The 26,646-nt window shown below is 46.0% G+C and overlaps 4 protein-coding genes across 10 annotated transcripts; 3 read left to right on the top strand and 1 right to left on the bottom strand.

Annotated features, from left to right (window-relative positions):
• The first annotated feature begins 61 nt into the window (after positions 1 to 61).
• Positions 62 to 2,910, top strand: LOC9637042 (shaggy-related protein kinase epsilon). The gene is made up of 13 exons (XM_002993987.2): positions 62 to 466; positions 662 to 880; positions 952 to 1,044; positions 1,104 to 1,163; positions 1,225 to 1,497; positions 1,556 to 1,630; positions 1,689 to 1,745; positions 1,805 to 1,945; positions 2,006 to 2,056; positions 2,116 to 2,211; positions 2,264 to 2,347; positions 2,410 to 2,512; positions 2,575 to 2,910. The coding sequence occupies exons 2-13, from the start codon at positions 725 to 727 to the stop codon at positions 2,655 to 2,657; spliced, it is 1,272 nt and encodes a 423-aa protein (XP_002994033.1). The 5' UTR covers positions 62 to 466; positions 662 to 724; the 3' UTR covers positions 2,658 to 2,910.
• Positions 2,817 to 7,229, bottom strand: LOC9637055 (protein PLASTID TRANSCRIPTIONALLY ACTIVE 14). 3 transcript variants are annotated; one of them, XM_024667570.1, is made up of 10 exons: positions 6,854 to 7,229; positions 6,650 to 6,775; positions 6,467 to 6,595; positions 6,321 to 6,410; positions 6,112 to 6,262; positions 5,937 to 6,046; positions 5,812 to 5,883; positions 5,650 to 5,755; positions 5,411 to 5,596; positions 5,163 to 5,346 (listed from the first exon to the last, which is right to left on the bottom strand). In XM_024667570.1, the coding sequence occupies exons 1-10, from the start codon at positions 7,169 to 7,171 to the stop codon at positions 5,222 to 5,224; spliced, it is 1,413 nt and encodes a 470-aa protein (XP_024523338.1). In that variant the 5' UTR covers positions 7,172 to 7,229; the 3' UTR covers positions 5,163 to 5,221. The 3 variants fall into 3 exon arrangements, with proteins under 3 accessions (XP_024523337.1, XP_024523338.1, XP_024523339.1); XM_024667571.1 differs by having other exon boundaries at positions 6,850 to 6,960; XM_024667569.1 differs by lacking the exons at positions 5,650 to 5,755; positions 5,812 to 5,883; positions 5,937 to 6,046; ... (3 more) ...; positions 6,650 to 6,775; positions 6,854 to 7,229 and having other exon boundaries at positions 2,817 to 5,346; positions 5,411 to 5,526.
• On the top strand, positions 7,217 to 8,496 carry LOC9637040 (ATP-dependent protease subunit HslV). 3 transcript variants are annotated; one of them, XM_024667575.1, is made up of 9 exons: positions 7,217 to 7,300; positions 7,350 to 7,386; positions 7,433 to 7,605; positions 7,665 to 7,727; positions 7,784 to 7,788; positions 7,849 to 7,914; positions 7,976 to 8,060; positions 8,113 to 8,193; positions 8,256 to 8,496. In XM_024667575.1, exons 1-9 carry the CDS (start codon positions 7,255 to 7,257, stop codon positions 8,408 to 8,410), a joined length of 711 nt encoding a protein of 236 aa, XP_024523343.1. In that variant the 5' UTR covers positions 7,217 to 7,254; the 3' UTR covers positions 8,411 to 8,496. The 3 variants fall into 3 exon arrangements, with proteins under 3 accessions (XP_024523343.1, XP_024523345.1, XP_024523344.1); XM_024667577.1 differs by having other exon boundaries at positions 7,976 to 8,056; positions 8,256 to 8,378; XM_024667576.1 differs by having other exon boundaries at positions 7,238 to 7,300; positions 7,353 to 7,386.
• LOC112343682 (pentatricopeptide repeat-containing protein At4g02750-like) lies at positions 8,455 to 11,444 on the top strand. Of its 3 annotated transcripts, XM_024667573.1 has the most exons (7): positions 10,052 to 10,248; positions 10,305 to 10,337; positions 10,413 to 10,505; positions 10,605 to 10,752; positions 10,811 to 11,099; positions 11,163 to 11,217; positions 11,275 to 11,444. In XM_024667573.1, the coding sequence occupies exons 1-7, from the start codon at positions 10,120 to 10,122 to the stop codon at positions 11,353 to 11,355; spliced, it is 828 nt and encodes a 275-aa protein (XP_024523341.1). In that variant the 5' UTR covers positions 10,052 to 10,119; the 3' UTR covers positions 11,356 to 11,444. The 3 variants fall into 3 exon arrangements, with proteins under 3 accessions (XP_024523340.1, XP_024523341.1, XP_024523342.1); XM_024667574.1 differs by lacking the exon at positions 10,413 to 10,505 and having other exon boundaries at positions 10,055 to 10,248; XM_024667572.1 differs by lacking the exons at positions 10,605 to 10,752; positions 10,811 to 11,099; positions 11,163 to 11,217; positions 11,275 to 11,444 and having other exon boundaries at positions 8,455 to 10,248; positions 10,305 to 10,342; positions 10,413 to 10,489.
• Positions 11,445 to 26,646: the final 15,202 nt, after the last annotated feature.

The following is a 26,646-nucleotide window of genomic DNA, read 5'->3' as shown; positions in this document are numbered from 1 at the left end:
TAGCGTCAAGTGAAATAAAACTATTCCAGGGAAAAAAAGAAATTCACATAAATGGCGAGAAACATGATAGGCTAGCAAGGCAGTGGGAAGAAAGAAGGGGTGCGACCATATTGACCCCTATTTTCTCCCTTCCCTTGTCTCTCTCTCTCTCTCTCTCGCTCGTCCCCTCTCTCCTCCAAGCCCCACGCATCACACACACACACACACTCCTCTCTAATCACAGGGCGCGCAAGGGGATAGGTCGTGGCGGGCGAGATCTGGCGAGATCCCCTCCCATTTCCGGCGACTGGGGCGGGATGGAGATGAATGGCGGGTGAGGAGGGAGAGGGGCTTCATCTTGGCGCTTGCTAGGTAACGACGGCGGCGGAGGAGGGCGAGGGCAGAGGGCGAGGGCGCGGCCGCCATGGATGGGAGGTGTGGTAGAATACACATGTGATGCGCGGCGCCAAGAGCTTGTTCGTCTCAGGTCTCTCTCTCTCTCTCTCTCTCTCTTCGCTCGCTCGCTCTTTCCTTGCGATTTGCGGTTAACCCTCTCCTTGTTTGCGTGCTTGCCTCTCGCTATCTTCCATTGCTTGCTGCTCGGTGTAGGGTTTTTGGTGGCATACTTGGATCTGGATGTCCATTTTGCTAACATGGCATGGCAAATCTTGTGCGTGGGCAGCTCCTCCTAGTGACTGGATAAGCGGCAGCACCACCACCAACGAGGAGGAGGCAAGAGCAGCGTATGGCATCAGCTAGCGTGGGACCTGTGGGTGCCATCAGAGGAAGCACCAGCGCAATTGTGGTCTCCAAGGTTGGTGGTAGCGGCGTTGATCAGCTCCCCGAAGAGATGCACGAAATGAAGATACGGGACGACAAGACGGACCATTCCGACGATAAGGTATTCGCTGGTTGATAGATTGATATCTCACCATCTTTTTCTTTTATCTTTTTTTTTTCCTTTTGCTCCAGGAATTGGAAGCCACTGTCGTCGATGGCAATGGCACAGAGACTGGCCACATTATAGCTACGACGATAGGAGGCCGCAATGGCCAGCCAAAGCAGGTATTTTTATTCTTCTCAGCTTCTCGGAGTGGGAGTAGTGACAGTGGTCTCTTCTCCAGACGATTAGCTATGTCGCGGAACGTGTTGTAGGAACCGGATCGTTTGGCATCGTCTTCCAGGTGTGCAAACTCGCTTTAATCATTCTAGGCTAACGTTTCTTCCTGTTGGGCTTCACTTTAGGCCAAGTGCCTCGAAACAGGAGAGACGGTGGCTATCAAGAAGGTGTTACAGGACAAGAGATACAAAAACCGGGAGCTGCAAATAATGCGCCTTCTTGACCATCCCAACATCGTTGCTCTCAAGCACTGCTTCTTCTCCACTACTGACAAGGACGAGCTCTATCTCAACTTAGTCCTCGAGTATGTTCCGGAAACCGTGTATCGCATCGCAAAGCATCACAACAGAATGAATCAGAGAATGCCACTCTTGTATGTAAAGTTGTATACATACCAGGTAAGCTTGCAAGCGTTTCTTTACCACTTCCTTATCCATTCCCGTTTCTTCTTCGTAGATATGCCGATCTCTCGCTTACATCCACGGCGGGATTGGAGTCTGCCACCGTGATATCAAGCCACAAAATTTATTGGTAGGAGGTCCTTGTCCTTAGGATTGATTTGTACTTACTGCTTTTGTTGTAAGTACAGGTTAATCCCCATACACACCAGCTGAAGCTATGTGATTTTGGCAGCGCCAAAGTGCTGGTGAGTGCTGTCGAATTCCTTTCTTTCACGTTTGATGTAAACTTGTTTTGGTTTTTTAGGTGAAAGGGGAACCGAACATCTCTTACATATGTTCCAGATACTACCGAGCGCCCGAGCTGATTTTCGGTGCCACGGAATACACAACAGCAATTGATATCTGGTCGATGGGATGTGTGTTGGCTGAACTGCTACTTGGTCAGGTGTGCTTTGCTTGTTTGAGGTATTAGAAGACATCCTTACCACTTGTGAATGTTCTACAGCCGCTATTTCCAGGAGAAAGTGGCGTCGACCAGCTGGTGGAGATTATCAAGGTTGGCTCGTTGTTTTTGCCTTATGGTGGCTGGGCGCTCATAAAGTTGGACTTGGGCAGGTTCTTGGAACCCCTACTCGCGAGGAGATCAAGTGTATGAATCCCAACTACACGGAATTCAAGTTCCCTCAAATCAAGGCCCACCCTTGGCACAAGGTGCGTAGGCAACTTCTTTGTTGGGGCGGTCGTTTACGTAGTAACGTGGCAGGTGTTTCACAAGAGAATGCCTCCGGAGGCTGTGGATCTTGTCTCGAGACTACTCCAATACTCGCCTAATCTGCGCTGTAGTTCAGTAAGTTTCTCCCAAATCGTCCACTTTGAAGAGCACTGACACTGGTGGTATACACTTCACAGCTAGAAGCGCTTGCACACCCATTCTTTGATGAGTTGCGGGATCCTAACACTCGACTTCCAAATGGTCGTCCGCTACCACCTCTGTACAATTTCAAGCAATTGGGTGAGTGCCTGTCTCCTGCTTCTATTCCTTTCAGGCTTGAAGTCGCGTTTTTCGTTGCACAGAATTGAAAGGGGCCTCGCCAGAGCTGTTAAATCGCCTCGTTCCCGAACACGCGCGTAAGCAGGTGCCTTTCCTCGCTCTATAACCTGTGCCCCAGACTGGAAGAGAGAGAGAGAGCTGGGTGGGATCATCTTCTTCTTAACAGGTGTCCATCAAGCTGCCGCTGGTGGTCTTCCTTTTTATCCTTAATTCTCAATGCTGGTGTTGGTAAGCTAGCTAGTATGACACCAAAGTGGCTGGTTGCTTTTTTTTTCTCCTTTTTTGTACCTTGAGAGTTACCTATCTAATGTGCTTGCTGCTCTTGTATCACTTGTGTGTGTTAGCAGTAATCTCCGAAATGAATTGTTCTTCTCTGCGCCGTACTTGGAGTGTACAGCACGGCACGCTACGGAGGTGCACGGCCTACCGTAGTTGGTCAAAGTAGGCGGCGCGCCGTTCAACGGCCAGCTCGCGCGCGACTCGACTTGAGTTGACTGAGGTTATGAGGGTGATTTGCCAAAGCAAGAAGTTAACGTCCATGTTTTTTATACATTTTACCAGTAATCTCCACAGTGGCAGCGGCCGTGTAAAAAGTGGTGGAAGCGCTTGGTGTCCCTGACGACAATCTCTCTTTCGAGGATGCTCGACAGGAGCTTGAATGCATTGTGGCAATCACCACACATGCGAAGGTTCTTGATGATCCGAAGCGTGCTACGGGGCTTAGTACTACTGACCACCCCAAAAGCAATTGCCAGCTTTTCACTGTGGCAGAAGAGCAGCTGCTCCTTGAGCTCCTCCTCGACGTCTTGCAGAACGAGGCTCGTGTTTGGAACGTAACCGGCGCCCTTGAGAAGCAGCGCCAGGCGGTGGAGCTCCGCATAGATGGCTTCACTCTTGGGATGCGAGCAATCCTTGGCAGTGAAGACATGGACTTTGTTCCTCACCTCGATGGAGCTCCACCCGGCTTCCTTGGCTAAGCCCCGACGAGCCATGAGCTCTCTAACACCGGCAGCATCGTCCCATCTCCCTTGCGCCGCGTACATGTTGGACATGAGGATGTAGGCCCCGACGTAGGCCGGATTGAGTTCCATAACTCGCTGCGCAGCTCGTCGCCCGCGCTCCCAGTCACCATAATTCCTGCAAGCACCCACCAGGCTCATCCACACTATGTCGTCTGGCGCGCACGGCATCATGCTCGTGATGAAACGCTCCGCATAGCCGAGATAGCCGGAGCGAGCCAGCAAGTCCACAATGCAGCCGCAGTGCTGAGTGGAGACTGGCACGGCGAAGTCGGTGCCATGAAGCATGGCCGCGTAGAGGGAGCAGCCGGTTTTCAGCAGCGCTGGGTGGCGGGCGCAGGTGGCGAGGAGGCTAGTCAAGGTGATGGCGTCGGGCGAAATGCCTGCGAGGAGCATGTGTGAGAAGAGCCACAGCGCGGCAGGATGGCCCTGCTGGGCAAATGCGGCGAGCATGGAGTTCCACGAGACGAGGTTAGCGGGGGCGGAGCTGGACGTGAAAAAGATGCCGGCAGCATGGTCAAGAGCCCCACATCTCCCATACATGCTCACCAGGGCGTTTTGCACGACGGGGTCTTCGGCAACGCCGGCCTCGCGAACGTGTGAGTGGCAGAAGCGTGCCTGGCCGAGCGCCGCCACCGCAGCGCATGCCGAGGCGACGGTGGCGAGAGTAACGGCGTTGGGCTTGGCACCCGACAGCAGCATCCGGCGGTATAGCAGCAGCGCTTCGAGAGAATGGCCGCTCTGGGAGGTGACAGAGATGATGGAGGTCCAGGTTACCACGTTTGGTTGCTCCATGCGCTCAAACACCGCTCGCGCTTCTTGCAGGCTGCCGCATTTGGCGTACATGTTGACGACAGCGGTCTCCATGACGAGGTCTCTGCCTCCATCGAACTCCAGAATGTGCGAGTGGAGCATGCGGCCTTGGGCGAGGCTTAACTCGGGGGAATTGAGCAACGCCACAAAGGTTACCTTGTCCGGCGCCATCCCCTCGAGCTGCATTCTCCGGTACAGGCTTAACGCCTCCTGCGAATGCCCGTTGTCGGCAAATGCGGTGATGATACCAGTCCAAGACACCACGTCCCTTTTTTGCAGCTCGATTGCTTCAAACGCATCTACTGCTTCTCCCACACATCCGTGTGCTGCGTACATCTTCACCAACGCTGTGGCAATCACGACGTGAGAGGCCAGGCCACAGTCTCGGATTCGAGCGTGGATTCTCCTTCCTATGGGCAGCAGCAAGGCTCGCTTGCCTCCAGCGCAGGCATTGACAACCGTGGTGAATGTGAAGCCGTCGGGCATGACGCCGTCAAGCTGCATCTCGTGAAGCATCCCAACTGCTTTTCTGTGTTGCCCAGACTGGGCAAATGCTGCAATCATGTTGGTCCACAAAATGACGTCCCTGCATGGCATTTCATCCATTGTCCGGCGCGCATCCTCCAAGCAACCGCAACGAAGGTACATGTCCACTACGTGATTCCCAAGGAAAGAATCCAATCCCACCCCGGCCGTCTTGATCTCCTCCAATATCCCCTTCCCTTTCCACAGGATAACGTCCGCTGGATCATCCGTGCTATTGTAGCAGTCGCGGAGCATTCGAGCGTAGTAACGGTTCTCATGCTGTTTCGCATTCTTTGGGGCGTGAGGAGCCAACTCAATACAAAAGTCTGGACAAGTAGACATCCAAGATCCTCACCACCTTTCTCAAGAACAGCTTCTCATCAGACCTGTACTTCAATGCCGACTTCCATCTCACGGACTTGTCCTCTCCAGCTGCCGCTGTTGGAAAGCCCAAAAGTGAGCTACGCGAAGACCGAAAACCAAGAAAGAAGAGACTCCTTACCCATGAGCTTCACATCTTGTTCGTAGCTACTTGGATATGCTGACAGTAGCTGCCGGCATTCCTTCTGTAGCTCCCTCACGGCTCGCTTTTCCATGCTAGGCAGAAACGGGAGATCCGCATCCGACCACATCGGGAGAATCCGAGCTGCTGCAAGAACAGCTCCATCTGCCATGGGATCGTCTGTGCCTGTGACGAGCAGCAAAGATGCTTGTCACGGGTTTGAAAAGAGCAGCGCATACCTCTCAGGTAGTAATTTGGCCCCAGCCCACTGATCCCAAACGCAGATAGGAATGAGTCCCTGTGGATGGAAACCGAGCCACTGAACTGGACAACATTCCAAGGATTCTGCAAAAGAAAGAACCACTTTGGTCATCGTTGTTTGTGTAGAGCGTTGTCTATACCACTGGTGAAGAGAAGCCAAACCGGTGCATGTAGTCTCGCGTCGGCTTCTTTGGCAAGTAGTCAAGCGTCATCTGCTCATACACGGAACTTTTAGCTGCGTGTGAGAAAAAAGAAACACACTAACCTCGTCTCCCTCTCTAATCGTCTGCCCGGCCTTGACCACCACTTCGAGCACCCGATCGCAGGCTCGCCATCGCAAGGAACAAGTTGGTTGAAACGAGTGATTTAGCATATCTACGCACACCGAGAGAAGAAAAACAAACGAGAATTACGATGACCATCAAAGTATGTGGTGTTACCAGCGTAGGGGGAGATTATGTTGGCAACTTGGACTTTAGAACCGATCTTCATGGTGAGTGTGTGCGAGCGTGACCTTGCCATGCCAACGGCCCATTTGAACCTGTCGCTGTCTCGGGCCAAGCGTTTTAGCTTCAAAGGCGCCCCCGGATGCTGCCACGAGGAAGTAAAACTCAGCTATGATCTCTGGAAATGTTACAAGTCTACTCACAAAACACTCCTCCCATTTCTTCTGAATCTTCTCCTGCTCGTCCTTGATGCACTGAGACAGCACGGAATCTTGTAGCGCGTCAAGTTCTTCCTGAGGGACAAAAGAGAAACCATGGTTTCCTTGAGAAGATCTGACAACCAGCTTACCTCGGTTGCAAGAAGCAAGTCCGTGCTCTCTGCCTGATTTGGAAGATAGTCTCCGTAAAGCCTCCAGAAGTTGCCGTCTTGCTCGAGCGCCAGCAGCAGGAGGCACCCCAGCCTGATATCGTAGTCAGTCTGGAATGAAAAAACTCTCAGTCCACAGAGACCGTGTAACTCCCTGGCACTCACCTCGGGATCAGTCGAGTTGATAACATCAAACACTGGGTGACCGATTGGTACAATATCCGGGAAGAACATCCAAGGGAGATTGCTGCTCACGGTGACAAGTATCTCCATGGGTACTTCGAGTATAACCTGTGGAGGAAGAGAGAAGGATGGATAAGTTCTTTGGTCAGAGTTTCATGTCCCAGAAAGCAATCCAGACTTACCCACCCTTGGCCTCTCAATGTCGGTCATGTCTTTGGCAGCATACACTCCAACTCCATCCGGCCCTTCCTTGAAGTGGACACCGTATGCTCGGACGTGGCGGAGGTGCCCGATTGTGTAGTACTCGGGCTGCATCAGCTCCACTCCCTGCCTCGCCTCCTCCACTTGAGGCTGGGGCGGCGCAGCCACCATTGCTGCTGCTGCCGCTACTCTCCTCCTCCCACATTTTAAGCCTCTCCCACATATGGATTTGGAGCTGGCAAACCTGTCCAGCGATGGCACCAATGGCGCTGCTGCTGCTGCTGCTACCAGATGATATCCCATCCAAGAGCAAAGAGAACGCGCGCTTCTCAAGACTCCATATTTTTCTATCGCTTGCCCTAGTTAGGGCTGCTCGGGTGTGAGCGATGACAATGGCGCGCGCGCGTGCGCGGCTGCCATCTCTCCACTTGCGTAAGTCGCGCTTACATCCATCGCTCTAAATTACACTCTTCTTCTCCAGCAGGAGGAGCTGGCGAAGCATTCTCTTTTGTTGCCAGGTACTTGTTTCCTTCTCTCTCCTTTCTTCTAAGCTTGTCACTCCAGGCGAATGCAACACTCGGACAAGGGCATGATCGGGACCACGGTTCTTTGCATCCGCAAGAATGACTCGGTGGTGATAATCGGGGACGGGCAAGTCACCATGGGCGCCGAGATACTCAAGCCCAACGTACGTAAGGTCCGAAGGATTGGGGAGAATGTGATCGGAGGCTTTGCAGGTAGCGCTTTGCTTGATTGAGCTTACATAGCCATGACAATGGATTGATTGATCGAGCAGGCGCCACCGCTGATGCTTTCACTCTGTTTGAAAGGCTGGAGACGAAGCTGGAAGAACACCCTGGTCTGTCTCACGAAAAAAAGTCCCGTTTGTCCCCTGAAAGCTTGTTTTGATCTCAGGCCAGGTACCGCACTTTGTTCGTGGATCGAGAGCTTGAAAAAATTTATCTTGTGAGCAATGGCAGCTAACGCGGGCTGCGGTGGAGCTTGCAAAAGCATGGAGAACTGACAAGTTCCTTCGAAGGCTCGATGTAAGTGAAAACTCAATCATGTTCTCGTTTGCAAGTCCTTGTGCTCAATTGTTTCATCCAGGCATTGATGGTGGTAGCGGATGCCGAGATATCCTTGACGATCACAGGCACTGGAGATGTTCTAGAGCCGTATGATGGAATTGTGGGTACGAGAGCCTCTCTTTGTTTTCCTCTCTCAGTTTTGATGCTTCAAACCAGGCATTGGCTCTGGAGGCTCGTATGCCTCCGCTGCTGCTCGGGCTCTCATGGATCTCCCTGACATGGACGCCGAGAAGATCGGTAAGGCAACCATAGTAGCGCCCGCATCGACCGTCTCACAAAGGATTTTGCTTTGTCCGCAGCTAGAAAGGCCATGAAAATCGCCGCCGACTGTTGCATCTACACGAACCACAACTTCACGCTCGAGACGATCAAGGTGACGCCCAGGAGCCCCGACGTTGACGATCAAGCCGCTACTATATCGGTGCCGGGAGCCACCACCACCAAGGGATCCTGATTGATTGACTGACCATGTAACATCACGAGTTGAGTATCAGCAAACTTAGTCGCGGTGAATGTGGAATAAGAAGGTCCATTGCACGACGCTGATCTGCGCATATGGCCGGCAAGGGCACTCGGACACTGCAAAGCTGATTTTCGATCGAATGTTAGACAAGGATGCGATATCCTGGAACGCACTCTTGTCCGCCTACGCCCAGCAGGCGGATGCCGCAGCTATCGCGCTCGCCAAGATGCCGCAGCACAACACCGTGTCGTGGACAAGTGTTTTGGGTGCATATGCCCGCAAAGGGCAACATAGAGAGGCACGCGATATCTTTGATGGCATGCTGCAGCGAGACTTTGCATCGTGGAATGCAATGCTGTATGGGCTTGCAGAGAGCAAGATGGTGTCGCAAGCGGCGGATGTGTTTGCCAAGATCCCGCAGCGAAGCCCCGCTGCCTGGAATGCTGCAATACTAGCATATGCCACCACCGGTCATATCGAGCTCGCTCGGTTTACCATGGATTCCATGCCTGATCCCGACAGTGCGTGCATGAGCACAGTGTTCGTGGCATACGCGCAGCATGCACCCTCTGCAGAAGTAAAGATCCTCTTTGATAAGTTGCGCGAGCGGAATCTCGTGCTGTGGGGCCTCATGTTTCAAGCGCTTGCCCGTGCTGGTGATCTGGCCGCGGCTGAGCAGCTCTTCCTGGCCATGCCCGCCACGGATGTTGTCTCGTGGACGGCTCTTATCCAACTCTACGCGGAAGCCGGGGAGGTGACCAAAGCGAACACTGTTTTCTTTACCACCATGCCATGCCGCAACGTGGTATCATGGAACCTGTTGATTGCTACCAATGCCCAGGGTGGGTATCTGCAACTCGCTTACGCACTCTTGTTCCGGATGCCACAGGAAAGCATTTCGGCGTGGAATTCCATCCTGGCTTCGGATCATCTTAGCCCACAAGCGGCAAGCCAGGTGTTTGTAGCGATGCCAAAGCGGGATGTCACGTCATGGACAAGCATGCTTGCAGTGTATGGACGATCACGGGACAAGACAATGGTGAAGCAGCTGTTTGACGAGATGCCAGAGCGCAACATTGTTTCTTGGAACGTTGCTCTGTCAGGGCTTGCCACGGACGCTGGCATGGCCAAGCACGTCTTCGACAGAATGCCGGCATGGGACTGTGTTTCTCAAAACTCGCTGCTCGCAGTTTATGCCCAAAACGGGCATCTGGAATCAGTGAGCTCCTGGTTCGAGTGCATCACGGAGAAGGACTCAGTCTCATGGGACATAGCCATTTCAGTGTTTGCCAGGAACGGAGAGAGCAACCGGGCGTTTGGGCTCTTGCATCAAGCGATCTTGGAAGGAAACCCCGGCACACAGATGGACATTGCATTCCTGGGGCTTCTCAACGCATGCAATCACCTCGGCCTTGTGCATCGGGGGCTCTCGTTGTTCCTGTCGATGCAAAGTGACCATAGCACTGACCCGTCCCACTATCACTACTGCTGCATGCTCGACACGTTGGGGCGTGCCGGGCAACGGTCTAACGCGGAACAATTGCTACAAACAATGCCATTCGAGCCGAGCGAAGTGGCATGGAAGGCAGTGCTTAGCTCCGAAACCCGAGTTTTGGAATAAGTAATGACGATAATTACTCTAGGGTTTTGGGAGGGTTCGGAAACCCGAGCAGCATGGGAAGGGAGGGGGATGGGCGGCGATGAGCTTGGGACGGGGGATGGCGCTGGCACAGGGGAGCAGGCGCTGCAATGCATTCCGGCAGCAGCATATAAGCTTGTTCCATTGCTCAGCATCGCTGCAAGAGAAATGGCGGTGCAAATACAAAAATGTGAGTGATTTTCTTCCCTCATTTCTTCTGATCTCCTCGATGCTGTGGTGCTGCAGAGAACGGGCTACGATTCCGACAATAGCCACAAGGTGAGGTGAGTTGAGCTTTGCCAAAGAAAAAATGCGTTTTTTTTCTTCGCTGGTATTGATTTTTTCGTGTGGCAGAAATTCGTAGCATATGAGAGGCGTTTAGAGAGGGCTGCACACCGCAAGGATTTACTGAATTGGAGGCTCCACGTTACATTTAGTGAGCTCGAGGTTGATCATTTCCAGTGCCACAAAACTATAGCTGCTAGTCCTGGTCCCGGTTTTTTTTTGCGGTGCTTGCTGGGCTGATTTCTTTTTCTGCCAATGCAGGGATCATACACATCAACGAAGCCCAAGTCGCAAGACTTTCGGTGGAATCGCAAGAAGGTGACCTCCAAGAAGACAAACGACTGGGAGGCGTACTTGAAGTACGAAGGCGACTGGGAGAGGTTTTGTAGGAAGTTTACGAATTTATCCGGTAAGCACTTGTTTCCTGTCTTCTGTCTCCGTTGTGGACATCACTCAAGAGTGCACAGATTTTGAGACGCGTAGGCCTCGGTCTCAGAAAGAACGGGCTAAGAAGATGTGGCACGAATGGGACTCGTCAGACTCGTCGGACGACGACGACGACGACGACGACGACGACGACGACGATGGCTGGGATGACGATCCAACGTTTGGAAGGCAATATCACAAGACTAGCAGGCCTCGGGTAGAACAAACGTTCAAGGGGAAACCTGTAGTCACCGTTGGACAAAGGTCGGACCGCCTGGCTCTTGGGCTTCCTCCGGCAGGCTCCTTGACAATGGAGCAGCTCAAAGCAGCGTAAGTTTGTTCTCGTTAGTGCCTTGTTTCTTACCCATGTCTGTTTCTTTTGTGGCCGCACAGCTTCCGTGCATCCGCATTGAAATGGCACCCGGACCGCCACCAAGGCTCTACCAAGGTTTGATGAATGCAGTTGCGTGTTTTGTAACCTTTGCTTCTTGACCTTTTCTTGTAGGAAACCGCCGAAGAGAAGTTCAAGATGTGCGGTAACGCTTATAGAGCTCTGTGTAGCGCCCTGGCTGAGAAGAGAGCTTAAATGCCACCATTGATGAGTGTAAGAGAGATTAAATATTTAGATGGAAACAGTTTTTTATAATACAATGCACCTGTGTGGAAGATTTCCCACGATTAAAAGTTCTTTGTTAATCTTTTATTTAAGCTCCACCAATATGATGGGATGCATGATATAAAGAAAAATGGTAAGCTACCAAGTTAGGCTCAAATGCTTTTATATTTATTTGAAATATTTATGTACTTACTACTAAGAATGAAGAGATTATAGCATCCCTAGCATCCCATGCAAATCAACCATGAGATGTGCTGCTGAGAGAATAAATAAAAGATAACCAATAACTTTTACTTCTGTTAGTGCTTCATTTGAGAAAATACTTCCACACATGTCCATTGTATTATAGAACAAAACTTCCACATGAAACTAGCCTTAGGCTGTGGCAACACAAAAGCTGTTTCCTAGCAAGCTTCACAAGATCAAGAAATCAACCGTACATAGAAGTAGAAATAACTCTGGAGCATTAGAAATGGCAATGCACTTCATATGGGGATGGCCACTAAAGTCATGAAATAAAAAATCAGGAAGAATGTATTTATACCAGGGTGTCAGGCTCTAAAGGCTTAAGAAAATGGATTTTCTACACACACAAAAGCATAAACATTTGCACACATAAAAGCACAAAAAAAAAAAACATATGGAACTAACAAGTCCCAAATTTAAACACTCTTTTAGGTTTCAACCAAGAAAATATTAATTGTTGGCAGTTCAAAAAGTTTTTTTTCTCAGGCCAAAGCAGAACAAAATACAACGCCCTGGTTTCTTGGCCTGAATGGTAAAATCATTGGATAGCTATCTTAAATGGTTTAATTGCCAAGAAAAAACCATTTGGGATATTATTTACTAATAAGTTCAAAATATAGAAGTCATAAAAGTACTAGTGATACACATGTTACTAGAGTATAAGCTAGCCATACAATGATTTAAAATAATTATCAATTAATATGATATACTTTTTGAGTTATAAGTTTTATAAACTTTTCTTAAATTAGACTAACAACAGTGGACCACTGTTAACTTCTTGAAACCAAAAGAAAGGCAGTTTTATTATAGAGTTGATACTTAAATTATTTCTGGCATTTTCAATTTTACAAACTAAATTTATAAGTCATAATGATAATTTTTTTAGCTTAAATAAAAAGTCATTTCTGTATATGAAAACCCTAATAGCAAAATCAATTTTAGACTTTCTTTAATGACTTAATTGAAATATTAAATTGATTTAATTTATAGCTGATTTATAAATTGCATTTATTTGTTGCAATTTATATGAATTTTAAAATGAAGGGATATTATTGTTTTCCCCAATCCATTGGCTCTTAATGTTTTATAATTTATTTCTATTAAATCAGCTTATTTCTTGGTGGTCAAGACAACAAAATGGACCAAGGCTTATTAAGCAGTAAGCTCTTCATATGGATTAATGATTTTGAAAGTGGGAGACTCATTTATAATGATTAATGGGAGGGAAAATTTAAGAGTCAGTAGAAACAAGAGCAACCACCGAATTCCCATTTAAATTCTATCAGAAGCACCCTATTGTAATAAGCCCAAGATTAGATTATAGTGTGTTTTGCAATATGCTATATTTATAATTAATAAAAAAATCAATCTTCTTTTGTGATTTAAAAGCTAATATTTAGACAGTTTTCTACTCATTTAATTTTGATATTCCTTTATTCACTTTTTGTGCTTAAGCTCATTGCCATGGCAGTATCAAGAACAAAATCAAGTTTGTGGGATTGTTGAATTGTGTTGTAATTTGGCCTAAGGCTCACTCTGATAGAAATCTCCAACTAGATGCCCAGAAAGTTGTTTTTGAAACTCTAATACCTAAAATTCAATTCTTAGGAGTTCTTAAGAGAATACAAAATGTTTTAGGTGAGATGAGAGAACTGCAATATGGAGGAGTTGACCTCATCATGCCAAGGACCAATGTATTCCTTGCTAGTCTTAAAAAAAGATGGTAGTTGGTGGATTATAGTGGCCTGAACAAGGACTCCTATTTCTGCATATGGAAGAGTTATTGGATGATCTTGGCGAGTAATTAGATTGATTTTCCCTCTAGTTATTACTAGATAGTAGTAAAAGTAAAAGATTGGTATAAGACAATGTTTTGCACTCACCAGGGATAATTCTTGTTTCCAATAATGATATCATAGGCTTACCAATACCCAGCCATATTCCAAATGGTGGTGAAATTCTTGGCCTACATCTCTTCAGGTTTATTGTCTTCTTAGGTTGCTTCAGTGGTGATGGTTAAGAAAAAAATGGTTTAAAGTGTCCTTATGTGAACCAGAAAGGATTGAATGATAGGATGGTGAATAATATATTTTCAATCCCTTGTATTGACGAATTTCTCTATCCTTTTTTTGGTGCTCAATATTTCACAAAGATTGATTAAGGCAATGGATTCATGTTAAACCATCCATCATTAGTTTTTCTTAGAAAGGATTGGATATCTTAAGTATTTTATTTTTATGTCTGGTGTAAGAGTTGATCCCATAAATGTCATAATTCCTGGCATTAATATTAATCCATATGGCATAAAGTATGACTAAGTTAAATTTAGTCAGTTTATTTTACGATAAATTAGTTCATGACTAATCAAGGACAGTTGGAGGTGGAGCATGCAACTGAGTAGTGGTGAAGAGGGCTTGGGAATGGCTAGGTGGAGATTTGCTTTGCATTAGTGTGGTAATTCTTCCTTAGGTTCTAATAACTGATATTAGAAGTAGACTTATAAGTTGATCAAACCCAAGTTCTTTTAGAAGAATATGAAAAATGACATTCTTGAGTATGGGAGAATTGTTAGCAAGTGAAGGTACTAAAGGAAAAACTAATGGGGTTTTTGGTGTTATTGGCTATCCTAGAGGATAAATGTGTAAGCAAAAATCTCAAGAATATATAAGGTTAAGTGTCTTTGGGTTTGAGTAATATTAGGCTAAATAACATTTCAAGAAATCCAAATTCAAGAATTTACATTTAGTATTAAAGTAGTCTTGAGTTCAATTGCATGTTAAGATTGACACCTAGTGATCCAGTTTGGTAAAGTATATTTATGTTTGAATAGTACTAAGTTGGTATTAGAGCGGTCTTGAGTTCATTTGCATGTTGATATTGACACTTAGTGATCAAGTTTGGTAAAGTTTTATCTAGGTTTGAGTAGTATTAAGTTGGTATTAGAGCGGTCTTGGGTACAATTGCATGTTGAGATTGACATCTTGTGATCCAGTTTGGTAAAGTATATTTAGGTTTGAGTAATATTAAGTTGGATAACCTCCCAAGAAGTCCAAATTTAGGAGTTTATAAGATAGATAAGCATATCCATGGATTTTATTATGTATTTGCAAAAAAACACAAAGGTAAAATGAACAAGCTTAAGTCATTATGGATTGCTTAACCAATTTTATAAAGTTGATTTCTCTAAAAAAGGCAATAAAGAGTGTGAACTTGGCTGTAGTATACCTTGAGTGTGACTTTCCTCAATTTGGTTTGCCAATGGAAATTAGACTCAAAATTCACAAATAAACTTTGGAGAAATTTTATGAAGGTCATGAAGATTGTGTTATGAATGTGATTACAAGTATCAAAAATTACCTATTGGCTAATCTTTTTAGATATTCTTTCCTTGTTGCTATAACGGCAGGAGGTCAATATTGCTAATCTTTTATCAATCTTCACTTAAACTAGTTGAGAAACTAGTCATCATATATGTACTTATGCCGGATAAACATAAGGTAAGAACTCCTATATGTTTTTTGCTGAGCATACTTGGCCCAGTATGAGAAACTTATATGTTAGCTTGCATTTGCTAGTGCTGAGAACCCCCGCAATATTGAGTTTGGTCCCTTAATATTTCCGAAATGATAGCTTATCGTGTATGCCAAAACACTCTTGCTATCATACACTTTATGTTAGTTCCATTCAATCCCAATTGCTATTTATGGAAAGTGTTTAGATTTGGTAGGAACTCCTATGTATTTCTTGTTGAGCATGTTTGGCTCAGTTTGAAGAACTTATATGTTAGCTTGCATTTGCTAGTGTTGGGAGCCACCCCCCCTGATATTGAGCTTCCTCAATATTTTCTAAATAATTTCTTATCGTGTCCGCCAAGACACTCTTGCTATTATGCACTTTTTGTTAATTCTATTCAAAACAATTGCTATTTATGGAAAATGTCTAGATTTGCTAATTTTGGCATATTTACAAAATATAGAAATTGTTCTAAGCACAATGGTGTTGGTTCCAAATAGAGGGCGCTTGTAAGCCACAAATTTTTCCTTTCCAATTTGTTAGCTTACCTCGTTTATTCGATTAACACTGCCTTGGTTTTTGCTAAGTTCCCTTGCCAAGGCTCCCGCTTATTGTACCAGCTCCTACTTGGTCCTACTTAGTTTTAGCTACTCACTGCACGAGCAACGGAGCGTTAGCCATCCATCCACGGATTCCCAAATTTCTCCCAATCCCCCTCCTGTAAGTTCTTGAGTTTGGACTTCCCGGGAGGTCACCCAGCCCTATACTATTCAAACCCAAGGACGCTTAACCCCAAATATCCCAAGACCCTTAACCGATTGGAAAAGGGGGTGCACTCTTGTTCATAGGCCCTTTCCCTCTATATTTGAACCCCTATGGACTGTTTCTCGAGTCGTTCCTTTTGGTTGCTTACACCTCCCTGGGTTAGACTGGACTTAAGGTTTGGCTACACTCCTTGCAGGCACAAGCAGCCAAGCACACCAAGCCTCCAGGTTCATAACATCCCTTGGTACCACAAGACTTGATCATGGGACTCTCTAAATCCCAAGCCTTGGGTGCAACACTTGCTTCAGGACACCGGGGCGAAACACCGTGGCCTAAGGCCCGGTATGGGTACCTCTACCCCCCCACTTCCATCCCGAAGGGAAGGCCCAAGCCCCTAGGAAGGGTGAGGACCAATGAGCCACAAGGTACTCAAGTGGGGCACCACTCCACATGAGCCGAGAGCACTGCAGTCGGTTTCCCTTTCGGGAGTGGGAGTTGCTCTTGAGCACTTCTTTGGGTGGCCCCTCCAGCACCACCCGAGTCCATGCTCACTCCCACCTAAGGCCCCTCGGCCCCAGTCTCAACCTCAAGTCAGTTTGGAAGCACCACTGGAGAGTTTTTTCAAGACTAGTTCCTGAACCTCACTATCCCTACTATACTTTTGGAACCCCTTGCAGCCCCCCCCCCCCCTTCCCAGGAGACGCACGCTTTGGGCTTTCACCCCTTGACCTGTATTAGTACTCGAACTCGGTCTCGGACTCGATTTTGGACCGATCTTGGACCCGACTTCGGACTCTATCTCGGACTCGATCTCGGACTCGATCTCGAACCCGATCTCGGACTTGACTTCGGACTCGACCTCGGACTCGGTCTCGGATCTTGGACTCTGTCTCAAACTCTGTCTCGAACTTGGTCTCCGAGTCGGGGCCTCGGACTCGATCCTGGACTCTATCTTGAACTCGGTCTCAAAGTCGGTCTTGGACTCAATCTCAGACTCAGTCCTATCCGATGAACTCTTTGTCATTTCAGTCATGCTTTTGGGGATCCTTTAGCCTACAACACCTCAGGGAGTTGGTTCCTTACAACTCCACCACCCATAGAAGAAGTTCGATGCCCACATCAAACGTCTTTTTTTATCCTACGACTTGTTGACCATGTCTCCAGGGGCATCCCCCCACTTAGCGGTGTGCCTAAGTTAGCCTCCCCGGCCAAGAGCCCATGACAACGGAATATAAGTGTCCTTATACCCCTCACCCCACCACGCCTTAGTATGGGGTTGGGACTTGAACTCAGCCTTCCTTTACTAGGGGGTTGGGACTTGAACCCAACCTTTGTAGAATACGTTTACGAATTTGACATCCCCATGGGGAGTTGGGTGTAGTTTCCCTACACCTGGTCGACCTAGCTAACCCATGCTAATTAGCTTACCTTTGGCGTGCCTTCGGGTCCCAACATATGCCATTGCTCAACTTCACCAATTGATACTTTAATTGAACTTTGCATAAATACATAGAGTTCTGCCTCACAGAAATTCCTCCATTATATTTCGCACGTTCACTAGGTTCTCCTCCGGTTCCCATGTTGCTTCGCAGTGTGGAAATCCTTTCCACTTCACATGGAACTCTCTCACCTTGCGTCTTTGTCGCTTGCTCTTGCGCGCATTGAGGATGGCATCGACTTCATATTCCTCTTCCCCTTGGATAACCTCAGGTAAAGGTCTTACTTGGTCCTTGCGAAGCAAATCCTCAAAGTACTGCTTGAGTAAGTTCATGTGGAACATTGGGCACATCTTTCCCATCTCTCGAGGAAGTCGAAGACGATAAGCCACATTACTGATTCGTGCCTCAATCTCATAAGGCTTTGCGAACCTGTTTAAGGAACTCAAGATCAATTCATTTACAGAAATACATGCATTTTTACCTTTGGGTCAACTTCGGCTGATCCCACTTGGTAGTCTAAGGTTCTTGGTGTTCAACCACACCTTCTCCCCAGCTTGGAACTCTACATCCCGGCGCTTCTAGTTCGCGTACTTGGTTTGCCTTTGTTGAGCCCGTTCCAAGGAATCCCTCACTAGATTCCAAATGTTGAGTCTTTCCGCTGTGAATGCCTCCACTGTGGGTAACTCTCCATGATAGTCGGCCATGCTGAGTTCCACAGGACCTTTAATAGCTCGCCCATTGATGACTTCCTATGGACTCACCCCAATACTCGAATGTAGTGAGTTGTTATAACACATTTCCGCAAGTCCTAAATGACTTACTCAATCGGTCTAGTCTCTCGAGACATAACATCGCAAATAATCGTCTAACTGCCTATTCACCCTTTCCGTTTGTTCGTCTATCAATAAGTGTTAGTGCCATCCAACTTGACTTAATACCCAATACCTGTCTATGGGTGATAAGCTGTGCTGAATTTCAACTTGGTGCGATACTATTTTAGGAGAGTTCTCTAGAATCTACTGGTGAAGATCTTATCTCAATATGAGATAATCTCTTCTGGCCTTCCTCGCACTTGAACCACTTGTTCGAAGAACAGCTTCGCCACACTTTCCGCATCCACTTCCGTTGTGGTGGGTATGAAATGTGCCATGTTCAAAAATCGGTCCACTACCGCGAATATCGCATCGAACCCCTCACTTGGGGGGAGTCCCGTGATGAAGTCTATCATAAGACATTTCCACGGATGATCTGGAATTGGGATGCTTTGTAACAAGCCCCCACTAGCCTTAGTCATGGCTTTGACCTGCTGACATGTTGGGCATGTCTTTACATAATCTTGGACGTCCTTAGCCATATCTGGCCAATGATACTTCCTCTTGAGTAAGCCCATCGTCTTGGGCACTCTGCCATGTCCCGCAAGAGGTCCGTCATGACACTCTTCTAAGGCTACCTTCTTTAGTTCCCTTTCTGGAACATACACCCTTGTTTGCTTGTAATAGATGAGTCCATTGCGTTCCACATAGCCCGTTTTCTCTTCCATTGGCAGCTCACCTCTCTGGTGAGCTTCCCGTGCCTCTAGATTCCTCAGGAACACTTCTTGTGTTAGACCATCATTTTCATATGCTGTCTGCACATCATCCCAAAAGGTTGTTGTCGCACTAGATATCGCCAACTTCAAGCTCACTTTTCAACTTAGCGTATCTGCCATGATGTTGCTCTTCCCAGGCTTGTACAGAATCTCACAATCAAACTCAGCCAAAGCATTGGCCCACCGACCTTATTTCCCTCTTAGGTCGGGTTGTGACAAGAAGTGTGTCGTTGCCACATTGTCCATGTAAACCTTAAAGTGTCTCCCAAGGTAGTGTCACCACTTCTTGAGCATCTTGACCACCGTAAACAATTCCTTCTTGTAGGCAGGCCACTTCCTTTGAGCCTTGTCCAACTTCTTTAAGAAGAACGCTACTGGATGGTTGTTTTGTTTCAAAAATGCACCCAACGCAAATTCTGAAGCATCCATTTCTACCTCAAAGTCCTTACCAAAGTCTGGTAATGCCAACACGGGAGTTTTCCTCAACTTCCCTTTGAGGTGGAAAAATGCTGCCTCGCATTCCGTTGTCCATACCATCTTCCCTTTCCAGTTTGGTCTGTTAAGGGCAGGGCTACTTTCGAATAGTGTTTGATAAACTTTCGGTAGTAGTTGTATAGCCCTAAAAATGCTCTTAACTCATGTACATTCGATGGTCGCTCCCAATCTTGAATCGCTTGGACCTTCTTAGGGTCCACTTTGAGCCCCTCTTTGCTCAGCACATGCCCGAGAAACTTTACCTCTTGTTGAGCAAAGTCATATTTGCTCTCTTTAGCATACAGTTGGTGTTCCCTTAGTTTCTCAAACACCTTCGTCAAGTGTTCGGCATGCTCCTTTAGCGTTTCGCTATAGATTAGGATGTCGTCAATATAGACGACCACAAAGTGATCCAGATAGGGTACAAAGATGTGGTTCATTAACACCGAAAACATTGCCAGCGCATTGCATAGCCCAAAGGGCATCACTAGAAACTCAAAGCTCCCATACCTTGTTCAACAGGTTGTCTTCTTGACATCTTACTTTGCTACCCTAATCTGGTAGTATCCTGACCTTATGTCAATCCTCGAGAAGTATTTTGCATTTCCCAACCTATTGAACAGGTCCTCAATCTTTGGCAAAGGGTACTTGTTCTTCTTTGTATACTTGTTGAGCAACTGGTAGTCTATGCACATGCGCATAGATCCATTTTTCTTTTTTACAAATAACATTAGTGCCCCATATGGCGATTTGCTCAACCTAATATACCCTTTGTCCACCAACTCCTTTAGTTGGCACTTGAGCTCCTCAATTTTTTTTTCGTTCAAATAATAGAGGGGACGAACCATCGCCTCAACACTGTGAGACACAAAATCCCTAGGCCCCAAAGTGGAGCCGGAAGGGTGCCACATGGTAGTGGCCGAAGCGAAAGCCAAACGAGTGTAGCACGTTTGGGCCAAAAGCTCTGCCTTGAAAGGTCGAGAGCGGGAGTGGAACTCCTAATGAAGGGCTCGAGGAATGAGTACAAAACGAGCAATAAGCGAGGCTCCAAAAAGGGACCCAAAAGGACCAACACATGACACATGGTAGTGTCCGAGAAGGACCCGAGATGGAGTCCGAGGTGGAGTCCGAAGTGGAGTCCGAGTTGGAGTCCGAAGTGGAGTCCGAGGTGGACCCGAGATGGACCCGAGATCGAGTCCGAGATGGACCGAGACGGAGTCCGAGATGGAGTCCGAGATGGAGTCCGAGATGGAGTCCGATATGGAGTCTGAGATGGACCCGAGATGGAGTCCGTGATGGACCCGAGATGGAGTCCGAGATGGAGTCCGAGATGGATCCGAGATGAAGTCCGAGATGGAGTCCGAGATGGACCCAAGACCGAGACCGAGGCCGAAGCCGAGACCGAGACCGAGTCCGAGTCCGAAACCAGGACCGAGACCGAGTCCGAGTCCGAGTTCGAGCCCGAGTCCAAGTCCGAATACTAATACAGGCAGTTGGGTGAAAGCCCAAAGCGATCGTCCCCCAGGGGGGGGGGGGCTGCGGGGGGTTCCAAAAGTTTAGTAGGGAGAGTGTGGGGGTTGGAGCCCAGTGGAGCCAGTTTGGCCAGGAAGGGCCAGTTTGGCCCAGGAAGGACCAGTTTGGCCCAGGAAGGCCATACCCAGTGTTGGGTGATGAACTGATCACTGGGAAGTCCAAGACTAGAGTGAATACGGACCGACAAGCTGGGTAGCTTGGTGAAGTGTTCAAGAGCCGGCTCTAATTCCCTCGGGAGATCGACTGGCCGATGCTCCCAGTCCAAGTGTGGGTGGCACTACCTACTTGGATACCAAGCGTGGCTCAACGAAACCTCGCTCTAAGCCCATGGCTAGAGCACCCAAGGGCAGAAGGCGAGGAGAGTACCCAAGTGGCTCGCGTAAGGCCACGGTGTTCCGAAATGTTGTCCCAAAGGCCCAGACTGTGGAAAGGAAGAGGAGCAGTCCTCTGGGGTAGTGACCAAGGACACAGTCGTGTGGTGAGGAAGTCCCAGAGGACCGTGGGACTTAGTGGTCGGGCCTGTGGGTCTCGATCCAGTTGCCGTGTTGGCAAACACGGCCAGGGGCAGAAAGGGACTTAGTGGGGACTGACAGAGGGATATTGGGGAAGGCTATTCCCCTTGTCGGTGGGCATCCTAAGGATGCTAAGGAGTGGATCTGAGATGACCACTCATGGATGTTTTGCCTAGTCGTGGAGAGCCAAGACTGTGATGCAAGTGGTATTGGACTACTAGTGTGGCAAAGGTGATTGGGCATGGCCTTAGCGTAACGGGCTGCTATGTCGGTGGTACCTTTGAGTGTCGGTCATGGGATCGGACACGTGGAGCACACGGACCAAGTGCAAATGTTGAGTGGCATGGATGCCATTCTCGGGGCTAGCGAGTCCTAAGTCCTGGATTGGACTTATGGAGGTTGTGAATGAGACTCCTCCAAGTGGTCGGAGGTGTGGTTAAGTGACTAAAGTAAAATGGAAAATTTAGTCGCTTACAATTTGGTATCGGAGCTGTTCCTTAGTCTGACTTTTATTGGTGCTCAAGTATATCACCACTGGTGTTGGCAACGGAAGGTCCGAGAAGTGGGCCTATCCTTGAGGAGTAGCAGGTTGGGAAGACATGGCTCTCCATTACAGTTCATGTGTGAACTTGTAGACAAGGTGGTGGATAGAAAAGGGGCCAATAATGGAACGACTTTGGGATCTTGGGAACAGTGCAAGGTTTTCCTCATTGAGTTGAGGAGGTGATCCAGATGAGCGTTTGACTCAGCAAACGGGCTAATGTAGTTGGGGTAAACAACTATAGTTGGGATCACGGGGAAGATAGAGACTCCAAAAACAATAAAGGAGTCACAAGTTTATCCTCACATAGTTGAGGCTGGTGCTCATGAAGGTGAAACCGGAATGGATGACCGTGAGAGGTCAAGTATGGATGAGGACACGAGTCCTCGAAATGGTAGCCGGGGCTACCTCTAATAAATGCTGGAACAACCCAAAGAGTTGGGGGTGTATTTAGAGGATGAGTTGGTATTCTCATCACATGGACAAGTGGTCCTAAGGGGCAAAAGGTTGCCCCAAGAGAACAAATCAAGTGTGGGAGGAACACTTGCAAAGATGGTCCTTGTGAGCAGGACCTGAATACAAGAAGTTGTATTCCAGCAAGTTAGCACCTCTAAGACCAAGACCTCGCAGGTCGTTGGATTAGCAAAGTCTAAAATGCTGGAGGACTCAAGTGGAGTCAAGAAACGGTCCTAAGGGATTGGTTGAAGCATTTGGACTGAGGTGTATGGTGCCCCATGAGATATGGGGAGGATCACATATGATGGAAGCTAGTCTATCAGCAAGGTTGCCCCAAGAGAACAAATCAAGTGGTGAATCATGAGATGAATAGTGATGAAATGCTATACCATTTTGTCTAGGCTTGCTATTAAAAGACTTGGGTTACAATGCTTAATTCTTTTCTGGGGAACCTTGCTGTTGCTCCTTGAGTAACTTGGTGTTGGATTAGTTTTGAGTTTAGTCAGAAAAAGAGTGGCATGAGCTTATTTATGTTTTAAACAAAAGTTAGTGGTGTTGGGTGTTGTAAATCTCTATTGGTGGAGTGTGGCATTTATGTTGCATTTTGTCAAATCAAGTTAGCACTTGATATTTATATAAACCTTTGAAGTAATAACATTGGCATTTCTCATGGTGTTGCTCAATTAATGATCAAATCATTGTGATTTTATATTATATCCTTGTGATAATAAGCAATGTGTTTACAAAGTTTCTTAGTTAAATGATGATCAACCCCAAAGTGGTTGATAATGAAGCTAGTCTACTTGCATGAAATAGTATTATAGTAGCTTTGATTGGGTTTTCAATGGTGATCTATTATGCTAATCTTAAGTTGGTTCCTTTGTTTCCTTGAGTTTGCCCATTAGGTGTTGAAAAGGGTTGTAATATTCATTTGTTATAGCTTGTTGAATGATCTATTAGCACTTGGAGTAGATTGTTGGATAGAAAAGGTGTGTAATTGAGGCATTGACATCGCTAGCACTTATGTTAGTGGAAGTGGCATTATTATTTCGAGTGATGAGGAATTCTCCTTAAACCTTGATTTTCTATGTCATTTTTTTTGTTAGTGTTTTGGCTTTATATTAAGGTGATTGAAGAAGAGTGTTAGTGCAATGTGAATATCTAAAAATATAGTCTTTGTGATCAAGCCTTAGATGTTAATTTTTTTATTTTATGGATATTGGTGTTGGATGTCAGAAGTATGGGCAAAGATGTTTGATGCTTAAGCATATTATTGGGTTATGAGAATTTATGTTGAGATGAACCTATGTGAAGTTGTTGGTAGGAGGAAGTTAGTTGAGTTTTGGAAGTTTGCATTTTTGGATTGAGAGTCATTTTTTTTCTAAGATAGAAAATTTCCACAAATTTTCTTAGACTTTTCCAATGGTTGATTTATTATCACTTTGCTCGAAAACCATTCCATTTTCATAAGCCAATACAAACTAGTAAAGAGGTTGGATTTGACTTCGATTAACTTAAACTTTAGTACGTAGTTTGTATGATGCGGCCCAAAAGGGATGTTGACTTTTGAGACTAACACAACTGAGTTGGATAAAGTCTGGAATTGGTGTAGAAAAGTGGCTATTGCACTTTTCTAAAAAAGTGACTTTTGTGCCTTTCTTTTATAGCATTATGATTAGTGGTAGATTGCACCTTACATTTCATTAAACTTTATGAGAGTAGTGAGCTCTCATTAATCTTGACTTGGCCTTGGTGGCCTTGCACCTTGACTGAGGATGGTGATGTCCAACTTAGTTGTTTAAAGTTGAGAAGTTAGTACCTATACTATAATTTTATTTATGAGGAGGTTGTGTACTGATATGAGTCCATCTAATGGTTTTCACTTTAGTTTCAACTGAGTGTTAATCATACATAGCTAGCCTCTTCAAGGTATACTCAGAACTAATGGCTAAATGTATTTAGTGAGTTTATTGTAGTTGAGTTGGATTCAAGTGGTCATTTAGTTTATACTTGTCTATGAACCTTTATCTCATACTTGGGTATTATGTTCATATTGGCTAAGTATATAACTCAAAGGCATGACTTTAATGTTGGGTCTTGTGAAAGGCAAGTTGAAGAGTGATTGTTAATTACTTTGCGACTAATGATTACTTGTAGACTTCGTTAAGGATTGTTGACACTTGCCTCGCTCAATGAAAATTTATTAGTGATAGGTTTGCTTTACTGAATGGTGTTACGAAGGATCATGTCGTTAGATTTACATGGGTTTTTCATGTTGGCATGTCGACTCTACCTCTGTCGATATCATTTAGTTATGTTTAATCTATAGTGTTGGATTTCATTGAATCTTGGATGTGGTGATTCACTCCTTGAGGAAGTGTTACCTATAACTGAGTTTTGTTAAAGGATTAGTCTCAGATACTCATAAAGTATTTTTGACTTTAATTAGCTTAGTTGCTAGGGAGTGTTGGGTGATGATTCACTCTTGCTTTTTTCTAGATTTGTTTTGGTGTTGATTGCATTGAAGTGATGCTTTATTATTGACATTGTTGATGGTGAAATGCAAGTGAAATAAAATATCTCTCATAGAATTGATATTAAGTTTTATTAGTCTCGATGAAGATAGTGTTGATGATTTGGTTGTAGCTTTGTATTATTAACATTCATGCATTTACTAGTTAGCAATTATATTGACATTCAAATGAATTGAGTGGCAAGTTTGAGTTAGTTATGTTTTAAACGAAATTATTTAGTAAGGGTTGAGCTTTGAGCTTTTCCTTGAAAAATGGTTTAGTCATGGACTATACTAGCTTTATGAGAAGGAGAGTTAGTGATCAATATTGGAAAGTTTGAATCTTTGTTAGATTTGAGTTGGGAATATATCGATCATTAATGATTCTTCTTATGCTTATTATGCAATGAGTTACATCTTGCTATAAATGGATTAATGGAGGATCGATTAAATGATCACTTGTTAAGCATAACTTTAATATGCTTAACTTTTGGATTGATGCAAATATATTCTTCATTAGTTTTGGCATTATGAAGTTTGGCTATGGATATGTTGCGAAGGATATTGTGGGTTGCACCATGATTTCTTCTTTAGCATTAAAGTTAGTTCATGCGAGACTTGTGATCATTGTTAGGCAAGATTTGGATAAAGTGTGCTTATATACAAATTTATAGAGCCCTAGGGTAGGTTGAGTAACATGCTTTAATATACCCTTGAGCCTCCCTTTGACTAACGTTGACCACATGGTCAAAGCTGGTGCCTAACAATTCTTTCCCCCCAACAAAGTCCTTGTCCCAAGGATGAGTTGTATTGGTGATCACCCTTTCTAGGGAACCTTGCTCAAGCTCCTAATCCATCTTCCATAGCCGTATACATCAAGGAGGCATTAGGCCTATCACTCCGAGATAGTATACATTTCAATTGGTTGACATAAAATATCGGATGAATTTTCACCCCAACTAGCAGCCGCACCTGATAAGCCACTTTACCAATGCGCTCCAACACTTCATATGGACCAGCATATTGATGGGAAAGTTTATCACTCTTCCCTGTCCGTAAAGGCACCAAAATGTTCCACCAATCACTTGACGGAAAGATCACTCGCACAAAGACGAGATCACCCACCTTATATTCTTGGAATTGGCGATACTCATTGGCAAATTTCTCCGCTCTATTCTGAGTTGCTTGTAAATTCTATTTGCACACCACTAGAATCTCATCAAGTTTTGTGGCCAGATCAGTCGCCTTGGAATCAAGCTTATCTTGAACATCCTTATTCAAATGCAATCCCAACTCCACCGCTGTTTGAGGATGCCTTCCAAACATGGCAAAGTAAGGACTTAGCTTGGTTTCAATGTGTTAGCTATTGTTATAAGCAAATTGCACCAACGGAAGATATAAATCCCACTGTCCTTGCCTTTGACTAATGCTACAACATAGCATATCCTCCACCACCTGATTCACATGCTTGGTTTGCCCATCCATCTGAGGATGATCTCCACTCAAGAGTTTCAAAGTCACTTGCATAGCCTTTGCAAAGCTTTTCCAAAATCCACTAGTGAACTTTGAATCTCGATCACTAATAATGTCCTCTGGCAAACCAAAATCAGGAAAAACCTTCTCTAAATAAACCGCAACCAAGTCTGAGGTAGTGACAGTCTTCCGAAGAGCCAACAACCACA

This window comes from Selaginella moellendorffii, unplaced genomic scaffold, assembly GCF_000143415.4.
Source record: "Selaginella moellendorffii unplaced genomic scaffold, v1.0 SELMOscaffold_180, whole genome shotgun sequence".
NCBI lineage: Eukaryota > Viridiplantae > Streptophyta > Lycopodiopsida > Selaginellales > Selaginellaceae > Selaginella > Selaginella moellendorffii.
This window is presented reverse-complemented; position numbering and strand designations above follow the sequence as displayed.

Excerpts from the sequence above, each read along its gene's own strand:
- LOC9637040 (XM_024667575.1), top strand. The coding sequence starts at position 7,255 with ATGACAATGGCGCGCGCGCGTGCGCGGCTGCCATCTCTCCACTTGC. Across the intron at positions 7,301-7,349 it reads GCTGCCATCTCTCCACTTGC|CAGGAGGAGCTGGCGAAGCA; the intron begins GTAAGTCGCGCT and ends CTTCTTCTCCAG. Across the intron at positions 7,915-7,975 it reads AGTTCCTTCGAAGGCTCGAT|GCATTGATGGTGGTAGCGGA; the intron begins GTAAGTGAAAAC and ends TGTTTCATCCAG.
- LOC9637042 (XM_002993987.2), top strand. The coding sequence starts at position 725 with ATGGCATCAGCTAGCGTGGGACCTGTGGGTGCCATCAGAGGAAGCACC. Across the intron at positions 1,746-1,804 it reads TTGGCAGCGCCAAAGTGCTG|GTGAAAGGGGAACCGAACAT; the intron begins GTGAGTGCTGTC and ends TTGGTTTTTTAG. Across the intron at positions 2,212-2,263 it reads AGGCCCACCCTTGGCACAAG|GTGTTTCACAAGAGAATGCC; the intron begins GTGCGTAGGCAA and ends GTAACGTGGCAG.
- LOC112343682 (XM_024667572.1), top strand. The coding sequence starts at position 8,469 with ATGTGGAATAAGAAGGTCCATTGCACGACGCTGATCTGCGCATATGGC.
- LOC9637055 (XM_024667569.1), bottom strand. The coding sequence starts at position 5,250 with ATGTCTACTTGTCCAGACTTTTGTATTGAGTTGGCTCCTCACGCCCCA.